This window comes from Silene latifolia, chromosome 9 (genome assembly GCF_048544455.1).
Source record: "Silene latifolia isolate original U9 population chromosome 9, ASM4854445v1, whole genome shotgun sequence".
Classification (NCBI taxonomy): domain Eukaryota; kingdom Viridiplantae; phylum Streptophyta; class Magnoliopsida; order Caryophyllales; family Caryophyllaceae; genus Silene; species Silene latifolia.
In genome coordinates, this window is record NC_133534.1 from 48,265,697 (window position 1) to 48,288,418 (window position 22,722).

General features: G+C 35.2%; 2 protein-coding genes across 2 annotated transcripts; both read right to left on the reverse strand.

The window, feature by feature from the left end:
* Positions 1 to 7,470: 7,470 nt before the first annotated feature.
* Positions 7,471 to 9,216, reverse strand: LOC141602665 (protein FAR1-RELATED SEQUENCE 1-like). The gene is made up of 2 exons (XM_074422827.1): positions 9,037 to 9,216; positions 7,471 to 8,336 (listed from the first exon to the last, which is right to left on the reverse strand). Exons 1-2 carry the CDS (start codon positions 9,202 to 9,204, stop codon positions 7,689 to 7,691), a joined length of 816 nt encoding a protein of 271 aa, XP_074278928.1. The 5' UTR covers positions 9,205 to 9,216; the 3' UTR covers positions 7,471 to 7,688.
* Positions 9,209 to 10,205, reverse strand: LOC141601007 (protein FAR1-RELATED SEQUENCE 5-like). Its single transcript, XM_074421267.1, has 2 exons — positions 9,810 to 10,205; positions 9,209 to 9,586 (listed from the first exon to the last, which is right to left on the reverse strand). The coding sequence occupies exons 1-2, from the start codon at positions 10,203 to 10,205 to the stop codon at positions 9,209 to 9,211; spliced, it is 774 nt and encodes a 257-aa protein (XP_074277368.1).
* Between the last annotated feature and the right edge of the window lie 12,517 nt (positions 10,206 to 22,722).

The window sequence follows — 22,722 nt, forward strand, 5'->3', positions numbered from 1 at the left end:
AAAAATAATTGATATATAGTGAATTAATTTTTAATTAGGTGGATTAGTGAGGTAGAGATAAGGTGTGTTTTACATTAGCCATAATCCCTTCTTTTTGCACTAATCCCTTCCTTTTCCCCTTCAATCTCAGCCCTCCATCCCATCTTTTCAATGGCCCTAAAGAGGACTTATGAACTCAATGAATTTTGGTGGACTCACTAGATCTCATTTTATATATATATATATATATATATATATATATATATATATATATATATATATATATATATATATATAGAAATAGGATCAAATGAGTTAGGGTACTTTTGGTGAGTTACCCCTCTAAATCTGGACCATTCATCTAACATAAGATATGTGGCTGAGATTTAATCTTACATCTCATATATAAAGTAAATTTTTGACACTTGATCTTCTTTTTTCCCACTTTTTTCATTCAGTTTCACTATTTCTCTATCTTTCTCTCTCTTTCTCTCTCATATTTTCGTTCAGTTTTCTGCAAATCCTCGTCAGTTTTTCTGGTGTTCTCTCTTATAATTTCGTTCGTCAGTTTCGTTACTGGTTCTCGTCAATTGAACTTCAGTTTTTGTGCTCAATTTGTTCGTCCTTCTACTCCATTTTCGGTTTCTCTCAACAGGTAATCAATGAACTCAATTGAACTTCAGTTATTGTGCTCAATTTCCGCTGATTTTCTACTCGATTTTCGGTTCCTCTTCTTGTTTTCTACTTGATTTTCTTTTGTTTTCTGTGTTTATTCTTCATTTTGTTTAGTATATAGTTTAATTTTGTTTTGTTTTTGTTGTTAAATTAATTTTTTCAATTTTTCCGCATAATTTAGGGTTTCGTAATTCATTTTTTCATTTTTTGTATCTTTTCTTCAGGTTTTTCTTTTTTGTCTTGAATTCCTGTACATTCTAATGAACATAATGTGTGTTTGTTTGGAATTATTTGTGTTATTGTAATATATTGATGTTGTTATTGTAATGTATTTGTGCTAGTTATTGTAATTTAGAAAATCTGTTATTGTAATGAGTATTATTTTAGATATTGATCTTTGGTTAGTGTTTAAAAGTCAGCTTTTAGTCAAGTCCAGTTATCTTGATATGAAAAGTTTGTTATTGTAATATATTGATGTTGTTATTGTAATGTATTGTGATAGTTATTGTAATATAGTAATTTAGTTATTCTATACGTAGTATTATTTAGTTATCATTTTAGTCAAGTCCAGTTATTGTATTACTGTATGCTGATTATTGTATTATTAAAATTCAGTTATTGTATTAGTTGTTGTCATATTTTTTGTGTTTATTCTGATAATTTTGTATTCTGTTGCTCAGTGATACAAACAAATGGGTCCTAAACGTAGCAGGGAGCCTGAAGATGGTAATAAAGATGATTTGAAACGCTCAAAAGTAAATTTTCCAAAAAAGAAGCTCAGTAAGGTTCCTGGAACTTCAAAATTGAACATGTGAGTATATGTGTGCTGCCCCCTTGTTATGAGTTTCTCTTTATTTGATGTGTTACTCTTTTTAATTTTTGCTTGATTTTCCTTTTTCAGTGCTTCAAACATTAAAGTGAGTGTCGTCCTAATGGTTTGGTTAACGGTAAAACAACTTGGTCCAAATCATGAAAGGTCATGTCATTGAGATCGGATTTGGTGGTTTGCTTGATTTTAAAGTGACCAGTATACCATTGGGTGTTATACCATTGTTTGTAAAACACTTTAATGCTACTGCTCATATTTTTAAAGCAAGAGATGTCAAATTTCTTCTGTCAAAAGATGATGTGTGTGATGTTTTTGGATTGCCAAATGGTGGTGATAAGGTTCAGGTTGTTTATACTGGACATAGTGTATTGTCTTCACAAGAAACGTTGAAAGTCGAGTTAGGAAGAAGTTTAACGTAGAAGGGACAAATTATGTTACTATCCCTGCTGTTTATACTGCAATTACTGATTTGGGGGATGATGGGGGAGATGAATTTCGGAGGCTGTTTGTGCTTTATGCTATGTCCATTGTCCTTGCTCCCCCTTCAAATTATGGAATTGACTTTACAATTCTTAAAGCGGTGCAAGATGTTTCACGTATCCACCATTTGGATTGGTGTGCGTATGTGTTTGATAAATTAGTCGCGGTGTTGCAAAGCGTGTAGAACCGGGTCGTCTACTTTGCGTGGTTGCATACTTGTTGTTATGGTGGCATACTTCCATCGTTTGTCTTTTACGGAAAAAACAATGTCTTCTGAGACTCCTCTTATCAAGCACTGGGATGAGAAGTATTTTGTTAGTAGGTGTATTTCAGAGCTCAAGTCTGGTTCGCTAGGTAATGGGGAATATGTCAATGGTGTGTATCCTGTCTGCAAACGCTTAAGAGAAGCAAAAGCTGCTGAGGTGTGTGCAGTCGTTGATAAACCTGAACCTGGGAAAAAGTATCTGGAACTGCCTGACTGTTTTGATACTGATGATGTTATTCGAGCAAAGGGCTGATGTAAGTTCCAATCATTCTTTCAATCATTTTTGTGTAGTTATTGTAAAGGTGTAGTGTAGTTATTTTAAAGTTTTGTAGTGATTATTTTTCCAATTATTGTAAATTATTGTAAAGACTTAGTACAATTATTGTAAAGACTTAGGACAATTATTGTAAAGACTTAGGACAATTATTGTAAAGACTTAGGACAATTATTGTAAAGACTTAGGACAATTATTGTAAAGACTTAGTATAATTATTGTAAAGACTTATTATAATTATTGTAAAGACTTAGGACAATTATTGTAAAGACTTAGTACAATTATTGTAAAGACTTAGGACAATTATTGTAAAGACTTAGGACAATTATTGTAAAGACTTAGTATAATTATTGTAAAGAGTTATTATAATTATTGTAAAGACTTAGTATAATTATTCATTTTTTTTTCCTTTTTCTTAGGTTTCCCAAGCACATCTTTTGATGATGAAGAGGGATGTTGAGATATTTCTCCATTTGTACACGCAACGGAAGGAAGCGATGGGGAAGGAGTGTGGTTCTTCAACAGTTGAAGATTCTTCGATGACCACTTGATTTCTTCGACTCCTGCTTTCATTAGTGACGATGATTCTTTGTTCACTAAATATTTCAATTTTATTTGTGAAAAAGCAGAGGAAATGAAACAAAGGGAAGTAAACGCCGTTGTATGAAAGTTTTTGTAAGGAGCATGAAAAGGGGAAGCATGAAAAGGGGGAGCATGAAAAGGGAAAAGATGAAAGGAATGGGGGTTTTGCGTTTGATCCCGAAAAATATAAGGTGGTTTATTCTCGGGAGAAAGGTAAAAATAAGGTCTACGATGTAGCGGTTGAGAAACCGAATGAGGAGGTGCCAACTGATGACGGCATTGATAATATTGATGTTGAGAATGAAACTGTGGACTTGAGTAGTGTGGATGACGTTGTTAACAAAGTTTTCAACGAGGGTGTTGTTGGGGATAGAATCCAAGATAATTCTGTTATAAGTGCTTACCTGCTGCATTCGGACGTTATGCCCGAGCATACGTTTTTGGGATTTGTGGTATAGGGTGTGATTTAGATTGTGAATCACCCAATCCGATGCGATTGTAGTTTCTGTTTTTTTGTGCAAGTACAAGGAGCTTTTTGCTCCTATTTTAATGCGGAGGAAGACTGTACTTGATTATTGTTTTCTGCACGATCATGACCTACGAATTGGGTAATCATTATATGTTTTTTGTCCCCTCTCTTTTTTTTTCTTTTTTTGCTAATATATCTACTATATAATTTGTTTTCATGTGGCAGGGAGGATTTGGTTGTGTTTTCATTTCATCACATGTTAACTCGAGATGACATTATTTCATTGTCTGCTAAGACTATGATCACATCGAACGTGATTGATTCTTTGGTCATTCTTACTTAATGACATCTTTGGTCAAGGTTGGGAAAGGGTTATCCCCACAAGAAGTTTTTTTTGTACAAGTCATTCGGTATGTGAAATTTTTTTTATATATTTCTGTTTCAGTAAATTTACAATGGTTATGACAGTTATTCTATTGTAGTTACTTGATTATTGTAAAGTATATTAGCTGTTTTTTGATTCAGCTAAAACAGTTTTTCCTATTCTTCAATTTTCCTATTCTTCAATTTTGTTTATTGTTTCTGTGATTATTCTAATACTGTATTTCAGTTATTGTATTTATACAAGTTCAATTATTCTGTCTTTTTTACAAGTTACAATAACTGAGTTTTCATAATACAATAACATTGTTATTGTAATACAATAATCGATTATTGTATTACAATAACAATGTTATTGTATTATGAAAACTCAGTTATTGTATTATGAAAGCTGTTTTTGTTGTGATAGTTATTGTAAAAAGCGAGAATAGTAGTTATTGTATTCAGTTAACCAAGTTTTTTCATTGTGATATTTCATTTTCTCTTATCGTGTGGTAATATTTTTCATAGGCTTCTTTGTTTAAGCTTATCAAAGCTGCTGATGATGAGAAAGATTTATACAGAAAGGAAATTTCTAATGTTTGGGACACTGTCATTGAGAACAGCGAAGGTTCTCTTGACATTGGTGCCGATTTGGTAATTTTTCCAATTCTTTCTGTTCTTTCTTTCTTCTGTTGATTATTTTATTGTTGAGAACAGCAAAGGTTTATGTACGTCTGTTTTATCATGCCAGGTTTTTATTCCTGTTCATTTTGGAGATCATTTTTTCGTGTTGTTGTTAACTTTGTGGGGAAGACGTGGACTATCTTGACAATCGTGTATATGATGATTTTGAAGATAGTATCTGGGTGTTGGCTACCAACTCTATTGTATGTACCTTATTATAAGTTTTTGTTTTCATCTACTTCTTCTAGTTATTTTTCTTGTTCTTTAGTGATGATTTTTGATTTAAAAATGTAACCAGGTTGAAATATTTGGTAGTTATCTTGTCGAGAAAGGTTTTGAAAGAGGCAGTGAGGTCCGCAATTTCAAATTTGTAAATGTGGCTTTTGGGTGGAAATCGGAAGGGTCCTAGAATTTGGATTGTGGTGTTTTTGTCATGATTCATATGATGTTTTATCTTTGGGAAGTTGTTCAAATCGAGTTGCATGACGCATTGAAAAGGATCATATATAGAGTGAGATAGCCGCCATCTTGGTTTTAGCCAATATCAACAAAATTAGGAAAAAATTGTTGGATTTGGTTGATGATTTTACAAAGACAAAGGCACCTTTGCTGCCTGTTTTGCTTGAGAAGCGTAGGTTAGCTGAGTTGGAAGCGGCAAGGGTGAAGCGATGCTTTGGAAGCTCTTAGGGTTATGGCAGAGGAACCCGATGATGGTGTAGGTACTCGCCTAGGAAAAAGAGTATGCCTGGTACACCTATGAGCTGGGATGATTAGATCAGGCCGAGGTAGCAGACCGAACTCTGATGGTCTTGGCTGCTCAATAAACTGTGGCAAGGCAGATACAAATCTTCTTGTTGTTTCAAAAGTTATGAGGGCTAACAGCAGATATACACGCGCTATGCCAAGCAAGAAGAAACAAGTTGTTGATTATTGTTTCTTGGATGATTACAATCTTGCAGATGAGTATGTTCATTTTTGTCCAAACTCAATGAGAAACAAGTTTGTGTGATTATTCTAATAATTGTATTCTACAAGTTCAATTATTCTATGTTTTTTTACAATTACAATAACTGAGTTTTCATAAAACAATAACTATGTTAATGTAGTACAATAATCGATTATTGTATTACATTAACATAGTTATTGTTTTATGAAAAACTCGTTTATTATTCTTTGGTAGTTATTTTTTAAATATTGTTTTTAAAATTTACTAAGCTTTTTTTTTAACTCCTTTGCGGTGAACTTGTTTTTTCTCGCGGGCAATGCTATCTTGGATAGGTCTCGATATTCTTTCTACGGCCCGAAGATTACACTGAGTTGCGCGTAATAGCCGCCCTGGTCGAGTTGTCTTGAATTTCATGGAGGTTAAGGAGAAAGAAGCGCCAGTGATGATGTTCCTTGGTACACAACATATGGTATGATCTGTTTTTCATTATTCAGTTACTGTAGAATGTTTAATCATTTATCTTCAATTTTATTAACAGTTTTATGGTATTTATAGGAAATCTTTGAAGAGATGCTAGAGCAAGCAGCGGATAGTGATGATGTAATCGACGTTTTAAAGACAAGGTTGTGCAGTCTTGGTCCCATTTTTTAGGTGAAAATGTTGTAAACTCTGAGATCGATGTGGACCTTGTCTTCATCCCGTTGTCTTTAGAGAAGTACTACTTTTGTGTTTGTGTGAACTTTATGAACAAGACGGTTGATGTCTTTGGACCATACGTCGCATAAAGATTGGGAAAAATCCGATTTTCTGAGACTTGCAAAGATTGCGATAAAGACGTTTTTCTAACTCCCGATCATATACAAATGCTATTTTTCAATGTAATTATTGTATTGTCAGTAACAAAGTTATTGTATTGTTTTAATCTTGTTCTTTGTATAGTCGTGCTTTCTAATTCTTTCTTTTTTTACATGTTGTAGGTTAACTGTTTTTCGACTTTTTGGAGACAAGGAAAACAAAGAAAAGAAGGAGTTGTCATTAACACATTTACATTCGTGAATGTTGATTTTGAATGGAAAGCGACTATCAAGGGTGATAAGGAATCGGGATTTTACACAATGTTTCACATGCTCACATATGAAGGGAATCACGAGCAAGGATTGTATGTGGTTAACAAGAAATGTGAGAGGATTCCTATATGGCTTGAGATGGTTGCTATTTTGTTGATGTCAGATGTCAACGAGTCAAGAGCATCTCTTTTGGAAAAAGTGGGAACTTTCAGGCGGAGTATATCGGAAGTAGAGAAAGAAGTTTTAAAATTCAGAAGATTAGGGAAGAAAAGGGTTAAAACAACAGCCGTTACTGGTCCTTCTCGGCGAAACAAATAAAAGAACAATTGATTGATTATAGATGGATTTAGCAAACAATTCTAGATGGATTTGTTCGATAATCTAATGTTTAGATAGCTGTTATTGATTGTTTGAACAAATTTGATGTAGCTGTCATTGATTGACTGAACAAGTTAGTGTTTTTGTAATGCCTTTAAGCTGTTATTGTAATATCTCTAGACAGTTATTCAAATGATCAAATGCAATTATTCTATCAGCCTTCATGTAGCTGATTATTGTAAAGCGTTTGCCCAATTATTTTAAAGCATACCTCTGATTATTTTAAAGCTCTCATGTATCTGATTATTGTAAAGCTCTTTCCCAATTATTTTAAAGCATATCCTTGATTATTGTAACAAATTGGCAAGTGCAAAGCATTATCAATTACAGTAAAGCATTATCAAATTAATATATTTATGGAAAAAAATCAGAACGATTGCGAATAAACTCAGCATCAATTATTATAAAGCATAATTGTGATTATTGTATAGTTTTCACATTATTATTGTAATAGCGCAAGGTATTATTAAATGAACAAAATCAGAACAATTGCAAAAAAATTCAACATCAATTAATGTAAAGCATAACTTTGATTATTGTAAAAGTCTAACACACTTATTGTAAAGTATACCCCTGATTACTTGTAAAAAAGTCTAACACAATTATTTTGCAATCTTGCGGTTATTTGTAAAGCATAATATGGATTATTTTAAAACGTAATCTTGATTATTTTAAAGCGTAATGCATTTTTCATTTTTCATTCTTCTTCTTCATCTTCATCCTCCATTTCATTTTCCTCTTCATCTTCTTCCTCCAAAGCATGCTCAACAAACGGATTTGGACAGTTTCTCTTGTCATGGTGTCCCATTTGTTTGCAGTTATTACATAGCCTCTTCGGTTTGCTCGCCTTCTCAATTGCCTTATCCTTGTTTGATTTCATTCTCATGCCGCTTCCTTTGTTTTTTGCAATCTTGGGTGGAAGAACAGTAATATTTGATTTTGCTGAACAACCTAAGAGCATTTCCAGTTCTTGATCCTTTGTCAAGCTCTCTTTGGTTGGATTTATTTTCTCTCGGAATTGTAAAAGCATCAAACTTAGCTCCTTGATTCGATTATCAGGCATCGAGTTAAGAACACTTATTGTTGCATAAAACTCTGACCATACCCTTGATAATTCCAATTTTCTCAAATCAGTGGGATCGTAGTCTTGCAATAACTTTCCATCCAGTCCATACAAAGGCTTTCTATATGATTTCTTCGTCCATCTACTTTCGATGTACTGCTCCGGTATGCTTTGCAGTCCTTTTCCTGATATAATCCATATAATGTGTTTACAAAGGATTCCTTTCCTCTCAAACATCTTGCACGTACATGTTGTTTCCTTTGATTCATTATTGTGAGCAACCTGCATGCACAGTGTAGTTATTTTAAAAGGCAGTCATAGTTATTATATAGTTCAACATGAATTATTTTATGCAGACTAGCAATTAACACCAAGGTAGAAGTCCTTCAGTTTTTTTATGTTCAACATGTACTTGCCAATTATTGTAAAGCATACCTACGATTATTTTAATCTAATGTTTAGATAGTTGTTATTGATTGTTTAACAAATTTGATGTAGTGTCATTGATTGGTGAACAAGTTAGTGTTTTTGTAATGCCTTTAAGCTGTTATTGTAATATCTCTAGACAGTTATTCAAATGATCAAATGCAATTATTCTATCAGCCTTCATGTAGCTGATTATTGTAAAGCGTTTGCCCAATTATTTTAAAGCATACCTCTGATTATTTTAAAGCTCTCATGTATCTGATTATTGTAAAGCTCTTCCCCAATTATTTTAAAGCATATCCTTGATTATTGTAACAAATTGGCAAGTGTAAAGCATTATCAATTCTTTGTAAAGCATTATCAAATTAATATATTTATGGAAAAAAATCAGAACAATTGCAAATAAACTCTACATCAATTATTGTAAAGCATAATTGTGATTATTGTATAGTTTTCACATGATTATTGTAATGGTAAAAGACGGTTATTGTATTCTTTTATCACAGTTATTGTATGTTAAAGTAAAAAGACAGTTATGTTTATAAAATTGAATAACCTGAAATACTCTATGCTTCCTGTAGGCATCTTCAACATTTATAATGTGCATGTTTCCTTGCTCAGAAAATCCAACAACGGCACACGAACAGGGAGCCATTTGCACTTGCTCTTGGAACTCATAGAAAACAGTATGTGTGTAGATTTTAGAGGCATGTTTTTCAATCATTGTCTTAGAAGAAACCTGTGGCAATGTCTTTGTCACTTGCAGCATCAAGAAATCTGTGATTATAGCGTTGTTGTTCCATTGCACTCTGAAAACGCAACCAAAATTCTACAAGTGTGCCGTCTATGCTCTCAAATCTTTTGAAATAACTGTTTTGACTCTCTGATCTTTGTGTAGTCTTCAAAAGGCAGCCTAAAGGCAAATCCCTAAAGTAAGCAGGTATCCATTTGTGCCTTTTGCCATACATGTATGTCAACCAAGTATTATCATTCAACTCAAAGTCATTAATCACTTGAGTCCATTTTTCTTCAAACTCAATGGGTTCCAAGTCAGTATCCCAAACAACTCCGCATATCCGCTCAACAAAGTCAGTCTCCTTACAAATCTGTGACTCAACTTTATCGGTAAGTTTTTTCATTATATGCCACATGCGAGAGCGATGTCTTGCTTGCTTGAATACGTAACGCACCCGAGTTTAATTGCCGGATCTTGATCGGTAAGAATGCACCGAGGTTCCTTGTTGCCCATACAATCAAGGAACTTCTTAAGCACCCAAATGAATGACCCATCGTTCTCATGATCGACAAGTGCAAAGAAGCAAAAGTCACCGATTTTTTGTGGTTGTCAACACCGGTGAATGGGGTGAAGGCCATGCGGTACTTGTTAGTACCGTAAGTAGGATCAAAGGTGATGGTGTCCCCAAACAAGGAATAATTCATTCTTGCTTGTGCATCTGCCCAAAAGAGTTTAGCCAAACAATTATCCTCATCAACTTGGTAAGCATAGTAAAAGCCATCTTGCGTTTGAGAAAGCGCCTTTAAATAATCGAGAATCATGTCAGCATCATTCTCACCTATATAACATTTAATATTTCTTTTGAAGTTCTTGAAATCTGTGAGAGATGCACCAATGTTTGCATACCCATTTGATTGTTCCGCCAGAATTCTAAAAGTCCTGGTAGCCCCGATGTTGAGTTTACAATTGTTAACAATTGTCTGCTTCATGTAAAGGTTAAGTGTTCTTACGTTTTTCCAGGAATTCCCGTTCTTTGAGTGAGCAGAGCTTGTGATTATGACCTTCATAAAACGTATCAATAGCATACCCTATTAGCTCCTTAAGGTCATTGAATACAAAGACAAAACCGTATTTTTGCCTTGCAACCAAATCTTGTTATTTTTGTTTTCTTTGGCTCTCTGAGACCTTTTCCTCTTTTTTTTTTTCTCTTCGTGTTTTCAAATTCAACAACAGGTTTGAGTTTTTGCGATCCTCTTTGAATCCATGTCATTGAGACCATTGATTTTTTGTCTATCAAACCATCACGGAATCTTGTTTGTGTGTACTTCCTTGGTATGAAACCACAAGCCACAAAGATATAAATTGTAAAACTCTATTGCCTCCTCCGACTTTACAAACATTAACCCCAGAGTAGGTTTGAAACCATTTTCTACCATCCTATTCCACTCCTCACTGCCACCTGGAGTATATCTCAATCCCAGATTATGGATAGTATTTTCTCTGTTTCGGACGCAAGCAGAGGTGTAGAAAAAGATGTTGCATTGGTAGTATTAATTTCAATGCCTGGAAACATTAAAACAGGAGAACTGTTATGGTATTATTAATTTCAATATCTTAGATTCTATACAAAACAAAACAATACAACCTCTGCAGCAGATTATTTTAACGTTATTTTTCGGTTATTGTATTATACAAATACAATTATTCTATCGAGAGGGGAGTGTTTTAATGAAATTGGTAGCCTAGTCCACTACAATACACACACAGTTATTTTAATGTAGTATTAAAGTTATTTCATTATTAAAGAGTAGTTATTGTAAGGATTTTTTGGTCAGATCCTATAAAGTAGTATTTATTATGAAAAAAACAATCTATATTAAACAATTATTTTAACGTTATAATGCAGTTATTGTATTATACAAATGCAATTATTCTATCGAGAGGGAGGGTTTTAGTGAAATTGGTAGCCTAGTCCACCACAATGCACACACGGTTATTTTAATGTAATATCAAAGTTATTTCATTATTAAAGAATAGTTATTGTAAGGATTTTTTTGTCAGATCCTATAAAATAGTATTTATTATGAAAAACACAATCAGGCAAAAAGCAATTATTTTAACGTTATAATGCGTTATTGTATTATACAAATGCAATTATTCTATCGAGGGGGAAGGGTTTTAGTGAAATTGGTAGCCTAGTCCACCACAATGCACACACAGTTATTTTAATGTAATATCAAAGTTATTTCATTATTAAAGAGTAGTTATTGTAAGGATTTTTTTTGTCAGATCCTATAAAATAGTATTTATTATGAAAAACACAATCAGGCAACAAGCAATTATTTTAACGTTATAATGCGTTATTGTATTATACAAATGCAATTATTCTATCGGAGGGGGAAGGGTTTTAGTGAAATTGGTAGCCTAGTCCACCACAATGCACACACGGTTATTTTAATGTAATAACAAAGTTATTTTAATCTTTTGTAAGCGAGTTATTGTATTATTGTAATCCAATTATTCAAATACTAGATATTGAATGATATCATGAATGAAAACCTACATGCAATTACAGTTAAACTTTACATGCAATTACTGTTATGAAAACAATATGAAAACAACTTACATGCAATCAGTAATTTGAACAAAAAACTTATCAACGTAATAACAACAGTTTTTATATCAGCATTATGTCACAAATTTATACCTGAATTCATCGTTGTTTGATTATCAGCATTATTATCAATCATAGTAAGCGTTTGATCGTCTGAATTGAGATCGTTGAAGTTTGAATTTTATTAGAAAAACACGTAAATTAAGGCGTAATTTGTTATTTGATTCAATTACTGAAATTATTCGATTATTAAATCGAAATAGGAAGAAATATCAATACCTTGATCGAATTTGAAGAATTAGGGTTTTCGGAGAATTGTGGATCAAATTTAGAAAAATTGATGAACAAATTGATAGTTTTAATTGAAAGAATCAAAATAATGAACGAATTGTTGATCAAATTTGAAGAATCGATGAATTTTCTTGATCAAATTTGTTGATCAAAATTTGAAGAACGATGAAAAAATTCGGTTGATTTTTTGATGAAAAAGAGTGTTTATCGGTAGAGAGGGAAAGGGGGAGAAAGAGAGAGAAAGCGGCGCGCAGATTATGACGGCTAGATTTTTGATAATTGGGTTTTGTCAACTCATTTGCTTATATATGCGGGGGAAACTCACGAAAAGTGGCAAACTCACCGGATCTTGCCTCTATATATATATATATATATATATATATAGAGAGAGAGAGAGAGAGAGAGAGAGAGAGAGAGGTAAGATCTAATGAGTCCTCCTCTACCATTGAGTCCATAAGTCCCTCTAAGGGCCATTGGATGGACTAAATGGAAGGTTGAGATGAATTTGATTAAAGGCCATTAAAAAGAAAAGGAAAAAAATGTGGATGGTTGGATTGAGATGAATGGTTGAGATTGCAAATTACCAAAAAAATTACCACTAATCAAATTTCTACACACTAATTAATTTTTCTTTCTCTCTCTAGCCCCTAATTAATCAGTTTTGAGTTTTAGATTTCAGAAGTGTAAATGTAATGTTGTATGAGTTTTACAAGTTTAAATGTGACGGAAATATAATTTTAACATTTTACAAGTGTAAATGTGAGGTTTTACGAGTGTAAATGTAACATTTTAAAAGTGTAAATTTGATTTTTTGTGACGGAAATTTTGAATTTATATAATTTTAACATTTTACAAGTGTAAATGTGAGGTTTTACGAGTGTAAATGTAACATTTTAAGAGTGTAAATTTATTTTTTTGTGACGGAAATTTTGAATTTATATAATTTTAACATTTTACAAGTGTAAATGTGAAGTTTTACGAGTGTAAATGTAACATTTTAAGAGTGTAAATTTGTTTTTTTGTGACGGAAATTTTGAATTTATATAATTTTAACATTTTACAAGTGTAAATGTGATGTTTTACGAGTGTAAATGTAACATTTTTAAGAGTGTAAATTTGATTTTTTGTGACGGAAATTTTGAATTTATATAATTTTAACATTTTACAAGTGTAAATGTGAAGTTTTACGAGTGTAAATGTAACATTTTAAAAGTGTAAATTTGATTTTTTGTGACGGAAATTTTGAATTTATATAATTTTAACATTTTACAAGTGTAAATGTGAAGTTTTACGAATGTAAATGTAACATTTTAAGAGTGTAAATTTGATTTTTTAGTTAATTTGACGGTTTTAGAGTGTAAATTTTGTCCTTTGAGTGTGAATTTTGTCCTTTATAAGTGTAACTTTGTCCTTTACGAGTAAAACTTTAGTCCGACTACCAAAAAACGCCACCATCAACTTTGTCCTTTACGAGTAAAACTTTAGTCCGACTACCAAAAAACGCCACCATAATCGTCCTTCCCCACCAACTCATATCCACAAAAAATATGAGTGCAAATTTATATAATTTTAACGAGTGTAAATGTAAAGAAATACAAGTGTAAATCTAAAGAAATACGAGTGTAAATGTTAAGAAATACGACTGTAAATGTTAAGAAATATGAGTGTAAATTTAAAGAAATACGAGTGTAAATGTGAGGAGATACAAGTGTAAATTTAAATAAAAACGAGTGTAAATGTGAGGAAATACAAGTGTAAATGTAAAAATTATGAGTGTAAATGTAAAGAAATACGAGTGTAATTGTAAAGACATATGAGTGTAAATGTAAAGAAATATGAGTGTAAATGTAAAAAAATATGAGTTTAATAAATATATTTATTAGATCTATAATAAAAATCATGATAAAACAACATCAACAACACTAGATCTAATAAAGAGAGATTGAAAAAAAAAACATCTAACAAAAATATAACAATAATAATAAACATAACACTTTATTGTTGAAAACAAAAAAAACAAAACAAAAACAATGACAACAAACAACGACAACAAACACAACATTGTCAACATAAAAGGACGACACACAAAACACAAAATCTAGGGAAAAAAAAAAGAAAAACGAAAATCTGAAAAGTGAAAACAAATCAATGTACAATGACAAAACCCATTACCCACAAGCCACAACACAAAAAAAATGGAAAAACGAAAGAAACAAGACAAAAAAGAAAGACAACCACCATTACTAGCCGACAAACAAGACAAAACCAGAGAAGAAGATGGTGGAGGGTGGGTCGTGGTGGCGGCCGCAGATCTGGTTTGTGGGAGGGGATAGCAGATCTGGTCGGAGGAGGGCGGCATAGGGTAGTGGAGATGGTGGAGGTCGTTGGAGGAGATAAGGTTGTTGTGGTGCGAGGTGGGTTACGGTGGTGGTGGCAGACAGGAGGGACGTGGAGGGAAACGGAGTTTGTATTGTTGGCGCGGTCGTTGTTGGTCGTTGGAGGTGAAGATAACAGTGGTGAGTCGTGGTGGTGGTGATGGTTGGTGGCAGATCTGGGGGTGGTTGTTTACGGTCATTTTTTTTTTTTTTTGTATTTGGTGATGGCGGTTTCGGTGGTGGTGGATCTAAAAGGAGGTGTATTGTTGTTGGTGGTGGTTGTTGTTGATGGCGGTATTAGAGGAGACGAGAAGGGTGGCTGGTGGTGTTGTGGTGGCCGGCAGGAGAGGTGGGTCGTGGTGGTGGTGGCGGGTGTGTGAGTGGTGGGTGGTGCGTCATGGTGGTGGCGGGTATGTGAGTGGTGGGTGGTGTATGGTGATGACTGATGAGGATAATGAGGGGGAAATTTTTTTTGATTTTTTTGAATTATTTGGTTTTTGATTTTTGTTGGATTTTTGAGAGAGTTGAGTTGTTTTGATTTTTAGAGAAATGGAAGGAATGATAATTGTGAAAGATGAGAGAGAAGTGAGTGGAAAATAAATGATATATAGTAAAATTAGTGGTTGATTAGTGAAGGTAGTGAGGGAAAGTATTTAATTAGCATTGATTACCTAATTTTTGCTCTAATCCCTCCCTTTTCCCCTTCAATCTCAACCCTCCATCCAATCTTTTCAATGGCCCTTATGAGAACTCATGGACTCAATGAAGGAAGGAGGACTCACTTGATCCTTCCTCTATATATATATATATATATATATATATATATATATATATATATATATATATATATATATATATATATATATATATATATATATAGGGTCGAGATCCGGTGAGAACCACTAATATAATGAGAACCGTGAGAACCCTTACTAAATCATCCTCAAATCTTGTTCCGAAAGTTTTGATGGATCATTTAGCTTTAGTTTAGTTTATTCAAACACATTTTTAGTATAGCTAAACAAAATTTATTGATTTTATTAACAAAATATAAACTTAATGTACAAAAATATAATTAGGTATACTAAAATGGCTATAGATGCATTGAAACGAATACTAGTTGCATGAAAATTATTATGTGCATGAAAATGATTACTAGGTGCATGAAAATATCAAGCGCTAGGTGCACGAAAACGAGTTCTAGGTGTGTGAAAATTGTTAAATACATGAAAAATGACTAGTAGGCGCATGAAAATTAATAAAATGTTTCTCGTATCGATTCCGGTCAATAATTTATACATTTTGGACCAAGAGATATGTTATCTAGCAGGCATAAAATTCTATGCCGAATCCAAAAATGTTGTTATTTTTAAGAAAAAAAATCCGTAAGGTGGAGTTCTCACGGTTTTCATTAAGTTGGTGGTTCTCATAGGTCCTCAATTCTATATATATATATAGATTTGGGATCCGGTGAGAACCATCTACATAGTGAGAACCGTGAGAACTCCACCTTAATGATTTTTTTTCAAACAAATGACGACATATTTGGATTCAGCATAGAATTTTATGTCTAGATAACATATTTTTGGTCCAAAAAGTATAAATTATTGACCGGAATCGAGACGACAAATATTTTATTAATTTTGATGCACCTAGTACTCATTTTTCATATATCTAACAATTTTCACGCACCTAGAACTCGTTTTCGTGCATGTAGAGTGTAACACCCCCTCATACCAAGGTACCTTACCAGGACTACCCCAGCATGAAAGGTTGTTACCATCTCGGTTGCCCGAGGTTAGTATATATCAAAAGCAACAGTCCAAACACATTTATTAATGTACGGTAGTTATAAAAGTTACAGTCTCCAAAATCTAATACACGGATTATCCAAATGGCAACAACTACCAAAACAATAACTAAGGCTCGTGGTGGTGTCATCTAATCCAGCGTGGTGACTCTCCCATAACTGCCCCAAGCTCAATAAATGTATCGCCTGTCACAATCTGCTCACCATCCCCGAATGGATCACCGCAGGTTTTACAAAACAACAACACGGGGCCAGTACTACTCAATCAATATAAGACAGCAAACAATACAACCATCTGATCATCGATTTCACACACAGTAACCGACTACACACCGAAGAGTGTAGCCCTGCCAGATTACCCATCGCAATAGGTAATCCTCGCCGCCATTGGATGACCGCAGCCCATCCCCACCTAGTCCAGCTCATCAACGAGCGACTAACAATCTCTGTCCCTTAATGTGAACATCCCCTCCCGTGACGGGTTCTACGGAGGGCGAACTAGGGTGTGAAGCCACTCCCGCAAGTGACTCCCCCACAATCACACAACACCACAGCATCTCAGCTGTCACAACACCACTACCGTCACAACACAACCACATCACCACCGTCATCACATCACCCATACTCCGATGATCAGCAGATAATAACAATTACAACACAAGCACAGTCTTAAATCAATTAACAGTAACTGAGTAGGGAAACCCTACCTTTTCGCAATCCGATATGCTCTAATCAATCATACAATATGCATAGCAATTACCACATCGTCACCTACAACAATTATAATCAACACACATATAATGACCAAACCCTAAACCCCCAAATTAACCCAAAACAATAATTAGAGCAAAACCCTAAAAGCCAACTTAATGAGACTCATGAAATCAGAGACTTACCGACATAATCGACGCAAGGCAAGATTCGTTAGACTCACGAACAATCCACGCAAATGAGAGGGAGATTTGGAGAGGATTAGAGTTACGTTGTGTAGTTTAGATTTTGTAAAATGTTTAGAAACTGTAAAATGCATCTCAATATAACTCTAATCCTTTCTAAATCAACCGCGGAAAATATTACCCGTCAGACCGGATACTCGGTCGAGTATAGAGTATACTCGGCCGAGTATCATCTACTCGGTCGAGTATTACCCATACTCGGCCGAGTATTCCTAGGCAGTAGCCAAACAGAATACCCAGCACACTTTACTCGACCGAGTAGGCCATACTAAGTCGAGTACCAGCCTATAAAATCCGTAGTGTTACAATCTTCCTCCCTTAAAAAGAACTTCGTCCCCGAAGTTCCAACCCAACCTATAACACATGGACACCTAACACCAGCTCCACTAACCACGCTTACTAGATAACGTATCCTCTCGATATTGACTCCATAATATTATCGAATAACCACAAAATAATGTTGCCAATATTGTCTCACTTCCATAACACCCAATAGCACTCAATACCAAGACAATCCACATAAAAGATCAACCATCAAAACGGAATGTTACATTCTACTACCCTTAAAAAGGAACTTCGTCCTCGAAGTTTACTCACACTCATCAACATCATCATCCAGCTGCCAAAACTCTCGAACTCATAAATATCATCATCCACTTTTATCAACACTATCGAAAAAAAATTCTCACACTCCTAAACATCGAACTACTACAAGCACAGCCATGGCCTTTTAACACTATCAACCACTATATGTACCTATCCATTCCTTATGCTACACCAACACTCTACGTCCAATAATATTACGACATGCACAACCCTCAAACGCTCTTTGCCGCATCCTACTCCTCTTAAGACACATGTTACGTCCTCGTAACTCACTAATACTAGATCCTTAGCTATACCTCTCATTATCTTCATCACCACCACATGTGAAAGATACCCGCCTATAATCTAAACACTTACTATTCCTATATCCAAGGCTCTCTTACTTAAACAGTTTTCATACCTCGACTCATTCTGCACTCCAGCTAACCAAAACCACACAATCCCGATCATAACAAACACTCTAACTCTTCCACATTACCGCGACATGACATACCTCTCTATATAAACTATATAAAACTCTTATCGCCAAAAGCATAACTCACGATCCACACTTGTTACGTACACTCACACTCGATCCTCAAGTTCCTTTCTTTCATTACCGCAAGACTCATACATAACTTAACACGACACTAATTACCCAACACCCTACACTCACTGTCTCAACAAAGGATTATGAACCACCTGCATATATCAGATCATTACCACACATGTTCTACAAATCACTTGCCATTAACATGTCTACCAAAGTCTCATCTAGAACAAGATCAAAATTACTGTAACAACATATCCCAACCGTGTCCCATCAACAAAATATCACTATACCATGACAACAACGAAAACATATACAACTCTCTTTCACATCATACTCTACCCTCATTCCCAAACTGAAACTGGTAAGAAACATCAACAAACAAACAACAGTCTACATGTCTAACCAAAACTCACAAGAAACAACAGAACCAAAACAACAATCTGTGCATAACTGGTCTGTACTTTCGAAACTCAAATCGTAACCACCCCGTATACTCCACCACAACCGGTGACGGCATCGCAACACCGCCACCAACAGCCGCACCGCAGCGCGAAAATGCCCGCATCACAACACGAAGTACCGTGCCCGGATCACCACCCGAGGCACAACAACCACATCGATAAACATCACGCCCACATATAATTCCCACAAACACTGACTCAGTATAACTCTCCGGACAAGAAAACTTACTCAAAACGGCTTTGCTCGACCATAACACAACATTTTATACGGAATAAACATACAAGAATCTCTTGCATAGCATCCATACCTTTTCCCGGAATAAACATGTATCATCAATACACATACGATTTTAACTATCCAAGTCAGATCAATCAAATTATTACCTTTTGAACCTTATTCCAATAGATTGTCGTACCCAACATATATCACAAACATTCATATAACAACTTTATGACTATCACACCCTACCGCTTCTCGTGAGGTCAGAACCTCACACAAACATGTATACACATCATAGACCCATAATCACATCTAACTAGTCAATCCTGATCACGTAAGTTACCACCTGTTAAAAGTTACCTCTCACCCGAGTTTAACTCGTACACCCCTCATAACATATTCTCCCATTCGCATAACCATCACCCCCTGTCAAATAAAACCATACCATTAATACTCAACTACTAACAACCGCCTCATATACCCACATCTTATACTCTCTCACAATCATACATATCTATCTGGTCTCTACAAAATAAACCTCATTAGGACAACTAACTTCCCTAAAGTAACATCACCCTCAGCCACTAGTGACACTACTATGACACCAACATCCTTCATGTGACTACTCTCTTACTATCACTTCTTAATATAACAATCTGTTTCCTCTTTTTGGTTATCATCCCAAATACGAACATCCAACCCATCAACAAAACATACCTCAACATTATTCCCAATTCTATCCTTTATCATATCGCTACCTAACTCTCCACCAAAATCTCAGATCGTGCAAACACTCTACAAGCTCCTTATTCCCTTAATACCTCGAAACTCACGGCTAACACGTCGTCCTGCTCTCCTATATAACCATTAACTCACACCCTCTAGTGGGGATATCGTACATTTCATAATTTCCTACCTCCATGCTCCTTAACTCCGGTCAACGTTCTCTCAACTTACTTCCATCCCTCTTTCCCTCCTTTTACTCAATAATGCCAATTAATAAGTCATCTCCTTTCTCTTTCTACCTAACTCTTTAGTCATTTGTTTATTTTCCATAGCTCCACAACTCTAATTCCATTAATTCATATCAATATCTTATCATTATTCTTATCATTTATCATCTCTCATCTTGCTTCACACTCACCCTTGTCACCATCAAGTCCACACACTAACAGTTACTCTTCAATTAGCCGTATCTCCCTTTCGCATCTCTAGAAACCAAAATTCACTTCATACCGTTTGTCCAAAGACTTACACACTAGGCTCACCCCTTTGATATTCCAACTTCCCAAACTTAGCCACTATCTACAAATCCACATCGCGACATAACTTCCTTTAAGTTCACTGTATACCTCTCTTTCCTATCTTCTTACAACAACCTTCCATTACATATATCCTTAAGCAACTCTATCCTATTTTGTCTTCCTCCATAAATCCTTACACATCCAAATATGCCACTATTCGTATCCTTTATCTCAATCTTTCATTCTCATGCTTCTTTACACTTACATCACCCTTGCCCATATACACTTACTTTTATACTACTCAACACACGACTATATCACTCATCATATCTCACAAAACATGCTCTTTACCTCGATTAGCTCATCATTCTTCCCTTTTCTTTTTCCACTATCCTTCACAACCACATTAACACATGTCTTCCTTACCCAACACATGTCCCTCATATGCCGTCATTCTCCATGTCATAACTTCCGATAACTTACGTATCAAGACCGTCTCACATATAAAAGAATGCGTTAAGACTCAAAACATACATGTGTATATACCCTACGACTCAAAACAATGTAAAAACATAGCCACCGGCTCAAAACAAAAGTAAGAGCATAGCCACCGACTCAAAACAAAAGTAAGAACATAGCCACCGACTCAAAGTGGCCGCCCAATGAGGTACTCGGTCGAGTACATAACATACTAGGTCGAGTACAAGTCACTCGGTAGAGTAACTATATTACTCGGTCGAGTTTTCGACTCCAGAAGCAAACTCAATTGTCGCAGAAGGATTACTCGGTCGAGTATTGGGAATACTCGGCCGAGTAGACCTTACTCGGTCGAGTATGAGACTACTCGGCCGAGTTCACGACTCCAGACGCTAAACAATATTATCACAGAGAGATTACTCGGCTGAATATGGAATACTCGGTCGAGTATAAAAGATACTCGGACGAGTAGGGACTACTCGGTCGAGTATCGGCGCAGTTCTCAGCACCATCCAGTTTTCGTAAAACAGTCGTATCTCACTCGTTACTTGGTCATTTTGGGCGTGTGACCTATCGTTAGAATCGTAAAAAGACAAGCTATCACCTCAACTTGGAATTACAGCAATATCATTTCTAGAACTCGACTTATGTCAGTTTTAAGACAACCTTTCCCTAATCGTTCTTTATAGAAATCAAGTTTCCTAAGCCAAAACAACTTGAACATACATAAGGCAACAATAACAATTCAATACCTCTAAAAACCAGTACATATTTGAACATTTATCATACTCACATTAAAATTAAACACGACATTTACATATATGGACGCATGACCTTAATCACATGCTTCTACCAACAATCAAGCATTAAAATCATCATGTTTATATGCACATGTACCACTACCATACCTCATGCTCAACATTGTATTAAACAGATAACATGATCACATTCTTCATACTCAATATCAATCCGATACAGATTCACAATTCACCTTTCCTATTTTACCATGTTCCAACACTTAACATGCCAACATATTCCTTCCCAAAGTTTAACATGAACAATCCTCGATGCATATTTCAACAACTATCACATTCCACTTATTTCATCATTTCACCCAACCATGCACAAGATTCAAACTATAGATATCAAACTCACATGACTCAAACATACAACAGTTTCTCCCCATGTGACCGGCTTGAGATCGTAAGGGCCTTAATGCGACTTCGGGACGTCTCCCAAGTCTTTGCGGCAGCTCCAAACAACTCTCCTCGGGTTCATTTTATTTAGACTCCCTAAGTTCATTGGGTTCATTTGTTTTAGGTGCCGGAATCGTTGGCTCTGATACCACTTGTAACACCCCCTCATACCAAGGTACCTTACCAAGACTACCCCAGCATGAAAGGTTGTTACCATCTCGGTTGCCCGAGGTTAGTATATATCAAAAGCAACAGTCCAAACACATTTATTAATGTACGGTAGTTATAAAAGTTACATAGTCTCCAAAATCTAATAAACGAATTATCCAAATGGCAACAACTACCAAAACAATAACTAAGTCTCGTGGTGGTGTCATCTAATCCAGCGTGGTGACTCTCCCATAACTGCCCCAAGCTTAATAAATGTATCGCCTGTCACAATCTGCTCACCATCCCCGAATGGATCACCGCAGGTTTTACAAAACAACAACACGGGGTCAGTACTACTCAATCAATATAAGACAAAGCAAACAATACAACCAACGGTGATCATCGATTTCACACACAAGAACCGACTACACACCGAAGTGTGTAGCCCCGCGCATTACCCATCGCAATAGGTAATCCTCGCCGCCGATGGGTGACCGCAGCCCATCCCCACCTAGTCCAGCTCATCAACGAGCGACTAACAATCCCTGTCCCTTAATGTGCACATCCCCTCCCG

Coding starts and splice junctions, on each gene's coding strand:
- LOC141602665 (XM_074422827.1), bottom strand. CDS start 9,204: ATGATTGAAAAACATGCCTCTAAAATCTACACACATACTGTTTTCTAT. Junction 8,337..9,036: donor GGAAGCATAGAGTATTTCAG/GTTATTCAATTT, acceptor CTGTGCATGCAG/GTTGCTCACAATAATGAATC.
- LOC141601007 (XM_074421267.1), bottom strand. CDS start 10,205: ATGAAGCAGACAATTGTTAACAATTGTAAACTCAACATCGGGGCTACC. Junction 9,587..9,809: donor TTGACAACCACAAAAAATCG/GTGACTTTTGCT, acceptor GTTGAGTCACAG/ATTTGTAAGGAGACTGACTT.